At 47.0% G+C, this 14,228-nt stretch overlaps 1 protein-coding gene across 7 annotated transcripts in view; it reads right to left on the minus strand.

Annotated features, from left to right (window-relative positions):
- Positions 1-14,228, minus strand: part of OBSCN (obscurin, cytoskeletal calmodulin and titin-interacting RhoGEF) — a 163,367-nt gene that overhangs the window by 6,460 nt on the left and 142,679 nt on the right. For all 7 annotated transcript variants that reach the window (XM_042043235.1, XM_042043236.1, XM_042043234.1 and 4 more), the window contains 14 exons: positions 13,596-13,677; positions 12,864-13,064; positions 12,272-12,332; positions 11,551-11,628; positions 11,240-11,412; positions 10,676-10,702; positions 10,232-10,384; positions 9,476-9,521; positions 8,980-9,057; positions 4,573-8,152; positions 3,876-3,998; positions 2,786-2,896; positions 2,500-2,667; positions 1,965-2,087 (listed from right to left, as the gene is read on the minus strand). In XM_042043235.1, coding sequence (XP_041899169.1) covers positions 1,965-2,087; positions 2,500-2,667; positions 2,786-2,896; positions 3,876-3,998; positions 4,573-8,152; positions 8,980-9,057; positions 9,476-9,521; positions 10,232-10,384; positions 10,676-10,702; positions 11,240-11,412; positions 11,551-11,628; positions 12,272-12,332; positions 12,864-13,064; positions 13,596-13,677 — 5,004 coding nt within the window. The remainder of the gene's footprint in view (positions 1-1,964; positions 2,088-2,499; positions 2,668-2,785; positions 2,897-3,875; positions 3,999-4,572; positions 8,153-8,979; positions 9,058-9,475; positions 9,522-10,231; positions 10,385-10,675; positions 10,703-11,239; positions 11,413-11,550; positions 11,629-12,271; positions 12,333-12,863; positions 13,065-13,595; positions 13,678-14,228) is intronic.

The raw sequence follows: 14,228 nt of genomic DNA on the forward strand, positions 1-14,228 counted from the left end.
TGTATTTTTTCCTCTTTATCTAATTCTTACCACCAAACTCTACTGGAAATATACATCAAGAACTCCAAACTAATGATAAATCACTGATTTTTTTTTCCCTGTTGGCTGTGTCTTGAATCCAATTGAGACCATGAGGTGCAGGATTCCTGGACAGAACCATCCACTAACACCATCCTAACAAATCCAGTGTTGGAAACATGGGCAGTTTTACTCAGCTTTTATGAATTTTATGATTTCTCACAGAACTGTAATTGTAGGTATGTTCTGGACTCATTATTCATGGGACTAAGTTAGGAAGGAGAAAATCACCAGCAAACATTTAATCAACATTCCTTCCACATGATGTGGTGTCCCATATTTTGCTGCTGTGCTCAAGGCTGAACCCAACTCTCTACGACTGCCTGAGATTAAACCCATCCATCCATTCAAATAAACTCTGGCAGAGAGCCTCAAACCATTGGACAAGCAGCAATTCCCCACCCAGACCCAAGGTATCAATGACTTTGCAGGGTACTGGTTGAATTGGGGGCTGTGTTTGTGCAAGAAGGAGCAGACACAGCTTAGAAATAAAGATCTGCAGAAGCAGCGTACAAAAGCCTGTTGTCAAATAATGGATAAAACAAGGAATTTATTCCTGATTATCTTAATCTTCATGTGCTCAGGAGAGCAGGACCTTGCATATTCCTGCCAAATACACAGAACACAGTGGAAGATTGTAGATGCTGTTTCCCATTTTTCTTCCTAATTGGAAGAACTTGTGGTTTTGTCCTCCCCAAAATCTCTCCTACATTTGTGTCAAAAGGAACAATGATTAAAAAAGTGGTGTCGGAGGAAAAGTGACTCACACCAGCTCCAGAGGGAAAAGGCAGAAAGCTGCTGCCCATGCCCATGCTAATGCAGAAAGGAATGTTTGTGTGTTTGCTTGTTTGGAGAATTAAGTGAAGGAACATGGAGCAGCTGAATCCAAAGGGCTGTGTTTGTGTGGCTGCAGCAGGAATTGCTATCAGACATCACACTGATAATAACAACAGCAAAGCCATCCCAAGAGAGGCAGAACAGCCTTGGGGATTCGATACAAAGCTTTTGTAACTAAACAGGAAAACATCCACTTTTGACAAGGGCAGATAGCGACAGGATGAGTGGAAACAGCTTTAAACTGTGAGAGGAAAGGGTTAGATTAGATGTCAGGAAGAATTTATTATTCAGAGGGTGTTGGGGCCCTGGCACAGGGTGCTCAGAGCAGCTGTGGCTGCCCCTGAATCCCTGGAAGTGCCCAAGGCCAGGCTGGATGGGCTTGGAGCAGCCTGGGACAGTGGAAGGTGTCCCTGCCCATGGCAGGAGGGCTGCAATGAGATGATTTTTAAAGTCCCTTCCAACCCAACCCATTCCATGGTTAACTACTCCACTGACTTTCATCAGCCTCTGGACCAAGCCTCAAGAGAGAATATCAAAGGGGTGATTCAGTTTTGCCAAAATTTGGTTATCTTGTCCTGGCTCTTTGCCCTAAGCTTCCTCCATAGCCAGTGGGAAAAGAAAGCACAGCTGTTCAGCAGAGGATAAATTGCCTGTTTGATAAACCATCTTTCTCCAACACTGTGCAGAAAGCCTGAGATGATGTTGTCTTATTAGTGTCTAATTTTGTCAGATTACTCAGAGCTGCATATCAGAGCAGGCATTTTCTCCTGTGGCTGCTCACTTTTTGGTTGTAGCTTCCACACAGCCTTGTTTGATTCACACTTTAGCAAAGCCTTGGTATTATGCAAATTCCAGGCTGATTTAACCAGCACAACCCCTAGCTTTTAGATGGCTAAATGACGGCTGTTGAAGTGTAGAATGAATTCCATTCCTAACTCTAAATTAGGGAGTTAAATCAGGTTGTTTCTGAATAATAATAACATATCCATCTGGTGAAGAGATCATACAAACCGAGGTGTTCCTTGCAAAGCATAAGGACAGTGCTTTACCTTCAGTCTTGCACTGGACAGTGTAATGGACAGGGATGTTGGTTTCCACAGGTTTCCAAACCATCTGTACTCCATCCTTGTAGACCTCAACGATGTCAGGGGGTGGAGGGCTGGGGGGAACCTCTGTGGAGAGGAGGCACAGACCCCATGAGTGTTCACAGCAGCACTGCAGTGATACAAAACTCTACACCCAGCAGGTCTCAGCTACAGATATTATTTGTATATATGTGTAAAACATGTATATATTTTTAATATATACATATATGTACACACAGCTAGTGGAACAGCAATTTAACCAACCCTAATTTAAATTCAGCACTAAGATTTTGTCTTGGAGTGGTTCTTCATCCAGGAGAGAAAGAGTGAAGAAGAGGGAATGAACCCTGCACATTGTGGTCCTCCCTTGTGGACCACAGCCAGGGAGAGATTTTTCTCTGCACCCATGTGCAGAAATCTCACCTCAAAGGTATTCACAGGTCACATTTTGGGGCAGAAGTACTTAAGTACCTATTTCTGTAGCGACTCCTTCTCTCACCTGCTTTCCGTATGACACAAGAGGTGGATGCTGAGCCCAGGGAGTTTGTAGCCACACAGGTGTAAATTCCAAAATCCTCAGCATTAACAGAGAGGATCGTTAACAGCTGGAAGTGTTTGAGTGTGGATGAGATGAGGATCCGGCTGCTGCTCTGGACAGGTATCCCATCTGGAAAGCAGGAGATGGGAGAGATAAGTACCCTGCAAATTGATACCAAGGTGTTTAAAGCTCTCCCTGCAGCCCTGTCCTGGGGGTCAGGGACTCTCAGGAGGATTGGCAGTGTCACCTCTGAACCAGTTGATGTGCAGGGAGGAGTGAGCTGCCGTCCGGCACGAGAGCGTCACGCACTGTCCGGCGGCCACAGCCTGGTCCATGAGCTCCTCAACGAACAATGGGGCTGCAGAGAGGGGGAAAAGCGGTGATTCAGAATAGCCAGGAGAGCTTTGTGGAAAACAAATCCCTGCAGGACATCAGAAAGCATTTTTAATGGGGTCCAGAACTTTTCTGGTTCATGGTCTGCCATTCCTTTGACCACTGTTTGGAGAATCCCACAGGCACTGAGCACACAGGTGAAGGAACCCCGTTCACCCATGGGTGTAGTGTGACAGATCCAGATGGATCTTGGAAAATCCATGGGGAATATCTGCCCAGCCCTGGCACAGCTAAGGCAGCAGAACAGCTCAGAGGAGAGGGAGACCCTGTCACAGCAAGGGTGTTCCTCTGGCCGAGCCTAAATGTGGGGGCAAAACTAAATTATGGAATTTCAAGGATGAGGGGATCTAATAGGACCAGAGGAAACGGCCTCCAGTTGCACCAAGGAAGGCTGAGATTGGATATTAGGGAAAATATCTTCATGGAAAGTGTTGTCAAGGATTGGAGGAGAATGCCCAGGAAAGCGTTACCATCCCTGGAGGGATTTAACAGGTGTGTGGCACCTGGGGACATGGTTTAGTGGTGGCCTTGGCAGTGCTGGGTTAATGGTTGGACTCAATGATTATCTTAGAGGTCTTTGCCAACCTAAATGATTCTGTGATCAAGACAACAGAAGAAGAGAGGAGACATGAAAGGTGGATGTTGAAGAAAGAAAAACCCCACAGAGCATCAAATCTGCTCCTATCTCCATGGGAAAGGGGAACTCAGGTTTTCTTCTGTGTTTCTCTGGGGTTCTTCTCCACAGTGGCCAGGGGCTGCCAGCCTCCCACACCTGCCCTTCCCAGTGTTTGTCTGGGCTCTGCTGAATGCTGGGGCAGTAACCTGACCTTGGAAAATGCTCCTGATGGAGTCAAGGGGGAACTTCCCAGGGAAAAAGCAAGTTCAGCTTTGCTAAATCACCCTCTGGAGGTAAAAGAAACCAACTACTCCTGCCACAGCAATACCTTTCTCCTTTGGGATGAGGCTTGGTAGCTTGAATGAAGGCAGTGCTGATTTCCTCTTCAGAGATCCTTCGGCCCCTACCAACAGCTCCTTTTCTGCTGCCTCACTTTCCAGCTCACCAAACTCTGTTATGAGAAAGGATGAGAAGTCATTCAAGGCCATCCTTCTCCCCGTGGCATCCATTTGCAGTGACAGTTCTGCCTTCACACATAAACAATCACAGGTTCCCTTATTAGCGGGCCTTTGATTAACAGGGAAGGCTGTGCCAGCTGCTGCAAACAGAACACTGTCCTCGAGGAACAGGGAATATCCAGGGATGGCAGCGAAGAAAGGACAGATTCTGATGTCCAGTAGCCAGGGTGACTTCAGCTTCTCCCAGTCACTGAAACCTTTTTTGCCATGGTCAGATGATAACTGCAGCAAGGAAAGCATCACCCAGCCCTGAACTGCTGCTGTGCAAGCTCAAACAGGGAATTTGAGCCCCTTCCATCAGTGGATTAACCCAGCTGACTCTGCACTGAAGCTAGCCACTAACAGAGACCTGATGGTGGAGAGTGCTGATTTCAGAACCTGCCACAGCCAGATTTGCAATCCCAGTCTAATCACAGCTTCAGATATGCTGGGGAAAAAGAAAAAGGCAGCTTTAGCAGAGCCCAGTTATAGCAGCACATCTGTGAAGGAACAGAGTGAGATAATTACCTTCCTCTGGCTCAGGAGACATCTTTCCTTTTAGGATTCTTGAAATATGGGCAACAGAAGCTTTTACTTTCTTCTTCAGACTCTGCTCCACCGACTGCTCCACTGAGTGAGACCTTGCATATGGCTTAAAGAGTCCAGGCTTGGTGTGGAAGGAGCTTTTCTGCTTTCCACTGGAGTACTTTTGGGAGCTATACATTTCTTTGTGGTTCTCTGCCCCTTTCCCCATGGCTAGTAAGTTAGTTGCCTTTGAATCCTCAGATATTTCCAAGCGGTTCTTCCTGTTCTTGTCTTCCTGTTCCCTGATGCACAGTCTTTTATCCTTATGGAGATGTCCTGCAGGAGGGGACCTTGCCCTTTCAAGGAGCATGAACCGTCTAGGAACTGGTTTGGGTGAAGGCTTCTTATAGCTCAGAAACTCGAATGGAAAATAGACTATGTCGTACAAATCCGAGAAATTCAAATAGGCAGGCTCCACCTCTGAGATGTCAAATTTTTGAGGGCCACTGCCAAGACTGGGTGTTTCATCTGCCAGGTCTTTGATTTTCACCAAAGAAACTTCAGGGTGTTTGCCAGTGTCCTTGATCACTGGCACATGGATGGGTCTTTTTCCAGTGTCCAAGCTCTCTGTTGAGGAAATGCTCTCTCGGCTGGAAGGGGGGGTCTCAAATGCCAAGTCCTCCAGTTGCTCACATTCATGAGGAGCTATCCGTGCTCCCTGCCCTTCCAGGACTCCTGGCTCCTCACTCAGGGCAAGGTAGGGTTCTGCAAGGTCATCCTGCTCGGAGACTTCTCCTCTTCCACCCTGTTGGACGGAAGGGAAGGAGGTGTCCATGTGTGCTTGGCTGCCTTTGTAGAACATATGTGTGCGAGGAGAAATGTGCTTCCTGCTTTCCTTCTCTCCAGAAACTGACTCTGCCCAAACATTCATCTCCTCAGAGAGGGAAACCATCTCGTCCACTAAGCCCTCCAGCACAGCAGACTCCTCATCACTGTAGAAAGATGATCTGTGATGTGACATCTCCTGACCATGATCCCCGCGGAGCAGTGGTGGGACAGCTTTTCCAGCATCGGATCTTCCACTTTCTAAGGCAACGCCTCCATCCTCACCATAAACTTCTGGATATTCCTCACATTCCACTTCATAGGCTGAAGCTGGAGCAACTTCTGGTTGTGAAGCAGTTAATGTACCTGGGCTCCCACTCTCCAGCCTATCCAAAATCCCAGCCCTGTCCTCCTCAAACACCCCATGTCCAGCCTTGGGGAAAGGAGCAGCCACAGCCTGTCCAGCTGCTCGGCTTCCACCTGCTGTCACAACAGATCTCATCTCACTGTGAAGTGACACCTCTGGATGTTCCTGATTTTCACTCTCCCAGACCTGAGGGAGGACAGTGCTTTGGGAGGACACAGCTCTGGCTGGGTGTGTGCTCTCCAGAGCAGCAGGCTCTGAGCCATGGCCTTCAGGAGCCTCCTGGGGTTCAGCTCCTTCATGGGCCAAACTGGAAACAATCTCAGTGACAGCTGGGCTTTTACTCCTCAGAGCAGCAAATTTCTCCTTACTGTGAGCCTGCTGTGCTCCATCTGAGACCGGAGCTGGCACTGATCCTGGTGGTGGGATTTTGGAAACAGCGAGTTGCTCTCCCTTCAGGACAGCTGATGCTGTGTCTAAGTAAACAGGACCCTTCTTGTATGTTTGGCTTTCACCACCGTGGGCTGATGGTGGAGTGATTCCTGTAACACCCACTCCTGCATCTTCCAGGACAGCAGATCTCACCTCTTTACGGATCTTCAGCTTCTGAGGAGCACCTTCACCAGGTGTGATTGTACCTGGTCGTTTGCCCACCATGACAGTAGCTGCTGGAACACTTTTCCCAGGAATTTCCTGACTTCTGTCTTTAAATACTGGAAGTGAATTGGTTTCTGTTTGTTCTGTAGGAACAGCAGAGCTTTCATGCTCCATGGGTTCAGATTCAGCAACACAAGGAGCAGAAGTCTTTTCATCTGAATGTTTCTGCCTTTTGTCTTTCCAAGGTGGGGCTGGGGCTGCCCTTTTGATAAGCAAGCTTCCACCTGTTAGATCTGGGTGGGTGCCGGTGGGAGCAGACTCCTGGGACAGACACACCCCTCCCTTACTCGGAGGAGATGACTTGGAGGTGATCTCCGACTGTGTGAGGGTTGAAATGGACTCTTTGCCCTCCTGAAAAGCAGAGTCAGAGGCACGGGCAGAGGCAGATTTGCCCTCCATGCTCTCATGTTTTGGAGCTGATGATGCTGTTACACCTGAGCACTGGGCAGTTGGAATGGGGCTTTTGCTTTCCAAACATTCAATGTCCTCCTCAATCTCAGTGGCTTTTGACTTCCTCAGCAAACGTTTCCTATTCTCACTCCTGTGAGGTGACACTGGAAGTCCCTCTACTTGTTGTATAAAAGCAGGTGGGCACCCATTCCCCTCACAATGTGTGGAGGGAGAGGGCTTCTCTCCTGAGCAGTCCTTGCTGGCTCTCCTGATGTCCCCTTGCTCTGTTGCATCTGCAGAACATCCCTTGCCAGGCCCTGTGGAAGTGTCGCAGTGATCACTGCCTTCAGGGCAGCTCTCCTGGGACAATAAATCACAGTCCTCCTCCAAAATATCTTGCTCCCTCAAGGATCTGGAGGCTCTCAGCCTGTAGTCATCCAGGGAATGGCTGCGGCTGGCACCAGCAATGGCAGGGTGTGGTGGCTTCCTGGCAGTGTCAAACGACGCGGATTTGGTCAAGGATCCCAGCAGGCTTTCCCTGCGATCATCTCCTCCTCCTTCTTCTTCTTCTTCTTCCAGTTCAAACTGCTCAAGGAGGGGTTCACGGAGTCCACTGAGGGGCACCTTTGAATACCCAGCCTTCCTCAAAGTCCTTCTGGCTCTGTCCAGGTGCCTTCTGAACTCCCTGCCTGGTGAGGAAGGTGGCCTTGAAGGCAGCTCAGTTGCTTGGCTGTAGAAGGTGCTTTTAATGACACTCTGCCTGGGAACACAGGCAGATGGCTTTTCTGTCCCATGCCCTGCCTCTTCAACTCTGTCCTTTTCAGATAAAGATGTGTCTGGTTTTTCTTTCTGATGCGGAAGCGATGTGCTTTCCGTGGAATCTCTCAGGGATGAAGGCTCGGCAGCACCACTTCTTTGGGACAGCTCTACTTGAAGGCTGGGCTGGAGCCTCTCCTCTTTCTCCTGTAAAATACTCACCATGAGCTCTTTGCTTTCTGGGGGTGATTTGTCCCCCACCTCAGCCTTTGTGGAAGCATATTTCCTCCTCATGGGTTTTACTGGAGGGATGGAGGCTTTGGAGTGCTCCCGTTCACTTGCACGTTTCAGAGGCTCGGGATGACTTGGGGCATCAAATATGGGCGAGTGTAGTTCAGGGGTGGAGCCAAAGTGCCTCTTTTGGGGGAAATTTGAGTTTTCATTGTCCGAAGAGGAGCCACTGGTGCTGGATGAAGTGCTTTCCTCAATGAGGTGTCGGGAGATGGCCAGGGAGGTGTTGTCGTGGGTCCTTTCGAGGATTTCTGGGATGGACCTCATCACCAGGATGGATTTGTAGCACATCAGGGAGCGCTGAGAAGGAAAACAAGACACAGCACAAGGAGATGGGAACGTGGTGGGAGTGTGGTAAAGCAAACACACCAAAATGAGCTCCTGCACCCCTAAATACCTCACCCATGAGTCTAATTAGACATTGCCACCCTCTGGACATGTCACTAATCCAGGCCTCATTTGCTCTCCAAATCTTCCTCTCCCCTCATTCACAGATGTGAAATTAAATTGACTTCAGGGAACACGCTTGCTCTTGTGACTGGGGGAAACAGGACTCCGTTAGAGACTTCCAAAGTCAATCTGGCCACTCAAAACAGATGGAAAGGAGTTTTTGATGGGAAGCATCAGATGAGAGAATCACTACTGCAATACAACCTACAGTGACTTAGGCCAGCAGAAGAGCTTCGACAGTACAGGAGGTGGGATTCCTCTGCTCTAAATTCTGCCATGTGGGGCATCTCAGTTGAAGCTGGGCATCTCCTTGTAGCCAGCAGAGAGAAACTGGCATGTTCAGAAGGCAATCAATCCAATTATTTTGGGGAACTTAAGGAAAAGAGGCGTTTTCTTGGGACACGTGTGTAATTCAGGTCCAATTGCAAAGGCAGCTGAGGGCACCTAATTTAGACACAACCTTGTGTCTTACAGGCACCTGCCGGGGTCTCCAGGCTGCAAAAGCCTAGATAATTAATTCCTGACACATCCATCTCTCCTGGGCTTATTCCCAACTCAGAGCCATGCTCAGATCTCTGCTGAGCTCGCGATCCAAGCCCAAAAGATTTTCAAAGATTCAGGTGCAGTTAAAAACAGATATAACTAAACAGAATCAACACAGATTAAGGGCAACTCACCTGCCATTTGCTCCGAGCCACAATGAATTTGAGCTGCTTGGTATTAATGAAATGAGCTGCTTCAAGAGGGACATTATGCTGCCAAGTGGAATGAGAGGAAAATAATTGGTTAAAAAATCCTGGCATCATTTTTTGAGAAGTTTTGGTGGGTTTTTTTAGAATTCTCTCTTTACAGGATTGTTTAATTTAGGAAAGCTACAGTAGATCAAATCCTGCAGTCCTTTCATAGTTAAATGCAGACAAAATCAGCTTTTCAGTGCTAAAAGCAAGCCCTGTTCAATGCATGCTATTAAATCCTTTTTGCTGTTGTTAATTTTTAACTCTTTTCCTTGGTGATTTAAGGCTTTGGAATTTAAACCATAACTTTGGTCTGCAAGGCCAGTTTCCTTTCTGCACTGACGTGATAGAACAAGAGGAAATGGCCTCGGGTTGCACCAGGGAGGTTTAGATTGGATATTGGGGAAAACGGACTGATCAAGGACCAGGACAAACTTACCATGAACCACTTGTGGGAAAGACAGTCCAAAGCACTCGGCCTGGCTCTGGTAAGAGAACAGATCAACATTTTAGCAGGAAATCACCTCCAACAGCAACCACTGATCTTCCTGGAGGTGCTGCTGCACCCTCCTACACTCTGGGGTGTGTCCTTAGGTTGAGAGCTGAGAAGCCAACAAGACACAGCAGATTCCAACCCAAGGTTTTCTCCTCTGGAGGTGAAAACATCCTCCTTTTTCGGTCTGACGCTCCCCACAGATCCTCGGGAAGAGCTCATGGCTCTCTGCAGGGGTTCAAGGGTGTCCAGATCAGCCCTGAGAGTGACTTTGCCTCTTTATGTGGCCAGAGTGAAAATAGCTTTGGCAGCAGGCAGAAAGAGTAGAAATGAAATTAAAATCAAGTGCCTGTAAATATGCCTTTGAGCCAACTTTTGTACTTGAAATTGCTTAATGAATGTGGTCAATGTTATTTAATTCTTGCGTAACTCCCTCTGTACCAGTCCGTGCTCTTCCCACTCATCTGTGTCATTCCAGAAACTCCTCTGCCTGGAGGAGGCAGGGAGGAAGGCCATCACCCCACCAGAGAGAGGCCAATTTGGCAAATATCCGAGTAGTGGGTTGGGTAATGGGGAATAATAAAGAAGAATTAGGGGAAAATGCAGCATGTCTCACTCAGCTTTCTACTTTTTCAAACCAATTGATGAGCTGGGATGTGCCCACTGAGACACCAGCAGAGGGATGCACAGAAGGGCACTCACTTGGGGTGCTGCTGCAGGATCCCTTTCATGAAGTCCTTTGCATCTTCACTCAAGTGAACAACATCAGGAATGGTCCATGAAATTTCCCCGTTCTGGATATTTAGGAGAGTTTTCCTGTCGTTCTCCCCAGCAAACGGAGACTTGCACGTGAGGCTTGTTTATTAACACCATAAAATGAAAGGAGACAGGTTTTAGACTTCTGTTTTCTGTTCAAATGGCAGAAGCACAAATGCTTACGTGGGGTTCTTAAAAATCTGAGGGATTCCGTGCCTGGGACTTGCAGTGTTCGTGAGGAGCAACCAGAAAAGGAAAGGAGGAAACCACAAAATAAATTGTCCTTATTATGGAAGGACTGAATGCTCCATTCAAATCCCTCACTGGAAAGTACAGGAGGGCTCTGATGGACAAAGGGTTATTGAGGGAGCGTTTCCAGGATTTATTTACCTTAAATATGTGATGACTCCAACAGCCCTGAGGAGAGAGGGAACACAAATGTCATGTTTGTCACTATTTATCCATCCTTTTCAAGTCCCTCTTCCTGCCACTGGACAGCCTGGAACAGCAAGACCACCTTCTCCTCACCTTTCAAGGATAATAAATCCCAAAAGCTATTGTTTTTTCCATTCATTTCCCCCCTTCAATATTTTTAAAACCTGTTCTCAAGCAATCCTTCATTTTTAAAGCACAGGCAGAGGAAAAGGCTGAAAATACTGGAGTTGTTTGCCTTTTCTAGAAAGCCCTTTAGGATCATTGTCTCTAGTTGCTGCCTGGAATAGAGATCATCTCCTCTAAGATGCTCCTTTGCATTAATTAGCAGTCAGAGTTCAACTATGGCTGAAAATAATTAGACAGAAGGAGCTTTAAAGAGCCCTGATGGCTTCTGGATTGTCAGCATTCGCTTTCAGTTTCCTGTGTTATTATCACTGCTCCATTTACTAATTAACAGCTAATGGAAATGCAGGCCATTGAGGGCCTGGAAAAGCTTTTTAGGAAAATGAGAGAGATTACCAGATATCAGTTGCTTTTGACACTGGTGACTGGGAAACAATTTCTGGGGCAACAAACTCTGGAGAGCCATATTTGCTGTACTGAGGCTCCACGGGTGTGATCCTCTGGGCAAATCCGAAGTCACAGATCTTCAGGTCTTCCCTCTCAGGATAAACCATGAGGATATTCAGTGGCTATTGAGTGAAAAAAAATAAATGGAGGAATTTTTCTTGAGAGAAGGGAGTATTTTCAGTTGTAAGATTAACTCAGAGAACACCCATTCCCTGGCCAGCAAGAGGCTGGGAAAAGCCAGACCTCCCCTTGCACATTACCTTGATGTCCAAATGAAGGATGTTGTTGTCATGAAGATATTTGATTCCTTCCAAAATTTGCTTGATATACAGTTTGACCTAAGAATTGAGTCAACTATTAAACAAGTATTAAATAAACAATTATTAAACTGATTATTGTCAGATTAAATAGGAGAGTCCCTGATTTCACCAAGATTTGATCTTTAAAAGTCCCTCCCAACCCAAACCATTCCATAATTCTCTGATGTTTCCCTCTGAGAATTTCTAAAAAAAAAATCAATTTTACCAATAAATATCGGACACCTGGCTACTAAATGGGAGAAGTAAAACATTTTGCACTTTTAACACCAAGGATCTCAAAAAAATCCCTTAGAAACCATAATTTCAGCTTTTCTTTTAAGGACAGAAAGGGAGTAGATAGAATATAGTTATAAGGGGATAAAGTGGTATTAAGTAAGTGGAGATACAGGAGCTGCAGATGACAAGAAGCAAAGAAATTATGAAAATAGAGCAAATACAGTCTTTTTTTAAGGCTGAATGCAGTGCTGGTGGTCAAACCCACTGGCTGTTTCCAGTTATTCCCCAAAGAAAGGCAGCTTAGCAGTGAAAGTTGATAGGAACACATTGTAGGGGCTGATTCTGCTTTGAGAGGTTATCACTGGTTCAAAGACATTTCTCGTATTCCAAAAGGAAAATGCAGAAAGAACCAACTCTGGACTTTCAAATGAGAGAGAGAAATTACCTCAGCTTCAGTGACCACATTCTTCTTGAATAAACGGTCCAGGAGCTCTTCATTGGAGCATCTGGCAGTGGCATTAAGGGACAACAGAACCACGTGAAAAAGCTTGTTTTGATTGTGGAGCCACCTCCATGCAGCCAACAGCAGAATTCACGAGGTGATCTCAGGCACCGTGATGGTCATGAAAGTCTCTGCTGCAGCAGAGTCCTTGCAGAACTGGGCTGCTCTAAACCTGGTATCACTTCTTCTGAAATCAAATCTTTTGGGGTTTCTGCTCTGCATTTCCCTCATGCTCACCCAGACTGAATCTCATGGAAACAGAGCCCGTAACTTCCAGATGTTTCAGAAAAGAATTTTGGTGCTTAATAACTCATTCACACTTGTGTACACAAGTCTGATTTTTCTCACCCAGCAGAAGCCCAGGACTGCAGTGGAGCTCTCACAGAGCTGTGCTATCCTGCAGTGCAGAGAAGGATTGTGTGCCCTTTTGTCTCAGGAAAAAAAACCAAAAAGTGGTTCATTGCTTAGATATTTAATAAATGAGCTCTACCCAGTACTTCCCAGCCTCCTCAGACAACTGCACAGAAAAGGATACAACTCCAGAACCAAAATCAGTGTTTTTCGTGTTTCAAACTCATCCAGGAGCCTGGTAATTCTGTCGTGGGACAGAGAGGCAAGAATATCCCTCTCTTGATGCGCTCGAGCCTTGGTTTTGCTCCGCAGAGGGATGAATTTGGCAGCACAGGACACCCTGTTCCCTTTGTGCACCACCCGTTTCACGAAGCTGAAGCAGCCCCTGTGCAGGAATCGAAGGACAAGCCCTGTTCAGACCTGGGCTGAGAATTTCCCACACCCTGGCCTTTGACAGCTCCCTGTTGCTCAGTGCTTCAATTCTGCGGCATAAGAAGCTCATTTTGCTGTGTGTGAGGTGCTGTTGCCCTCTCCTGGCTGTCTCCAAAGCGAAGCAACGTGTTCCCAGCAAGGGAAAAGCTGTTGCGGGTGATGCAGGCTCGTGCTGGTGCTCTTGGATCCCTGGGACAGACCTGATGTGACGGGATTGGGATGCTCCCACTGCCAAGAAGCCATGCCCAGGCACTAATCTGTGAGCCTTTGGATGGGTTTTTTTCTGGTTGGAGCTGTTTGCACTGTCCCATCCTCTATCAGAAACCTCAGGAAAGCATTCCCAGCACACCTGGGAGTGTCGTCCCACATCTGCCTTTACTTCCACCTTTTCAGACTTTTCAGGACCCACCTCTGCCTCAGCAGCTCAGATGGGCAACGAGATATTCCCTGGCAGTGATGCTGTACAGTTGGAAAATTCAATTACCTTCCAATCTCCTGCTTCACCTCATAATGGGAGTGGAGCTTTCTCCTGGTGGCCACTTTCTTTCCTTCTTGGTCTTTCTTAGCTTTGGAAAGGAAAATATAAGGGTGAAAATTCAGACAACAATGCCTTGCTAATAGTGTGCAAAGTTATTACAGGACAATTTAAGGAAGGAAAAATTAGAGGGGTCTTCTAAATTTCTACAGAGAATTAAGTGGAATTGTTTGAGAACAGAATGTGTCTAAATGGACTTTAGGGTTGCCCATGCAGCTGGCCCATCCATGGAAGTGTTCAAGGCCAGATTTGATGGGGTTTGGAGCAACCTGGGATAGTGGAAGGTGTCCCTGCCCATGGCAGGAGGTTGGAAGGAGATGATCTTTAAGGTCCTTTCCAACCCAAACCATTCTGGGATTCTGTTTTATCCTGGATCCCACCATACTGACCCTATATAAATGCTCTACAAGGGTACAGAGCAGATTCCATACAGGTACCAGAACATGACTGCAACAAATTACGTTTGGCAGTGGAAGCAACTCCTGCAGCAGAGAGGATGGCACTGCCTCCACAGCAGAGAGGATGGCATTGCCTGCACAGCAGAGAGGATGGCATTGCCTGCACAGCTGAGAGGATGGCATT

Source organism: Corvus kubaryi, unplaced genomic scaffold, assembly GCF_017639235.1.
Source record: "Corvus kubaryi isolate FWS band 111438036 unplaced genomic scaffold, C.kubaryi_AGA036_p1.0 37398, whole genome shotgun sequence".
NCBI lineage: Eukaryota > Metazoa > Chordata > Aves > Passeriformes > Corvidae > Corvus > Corvus kubaryi.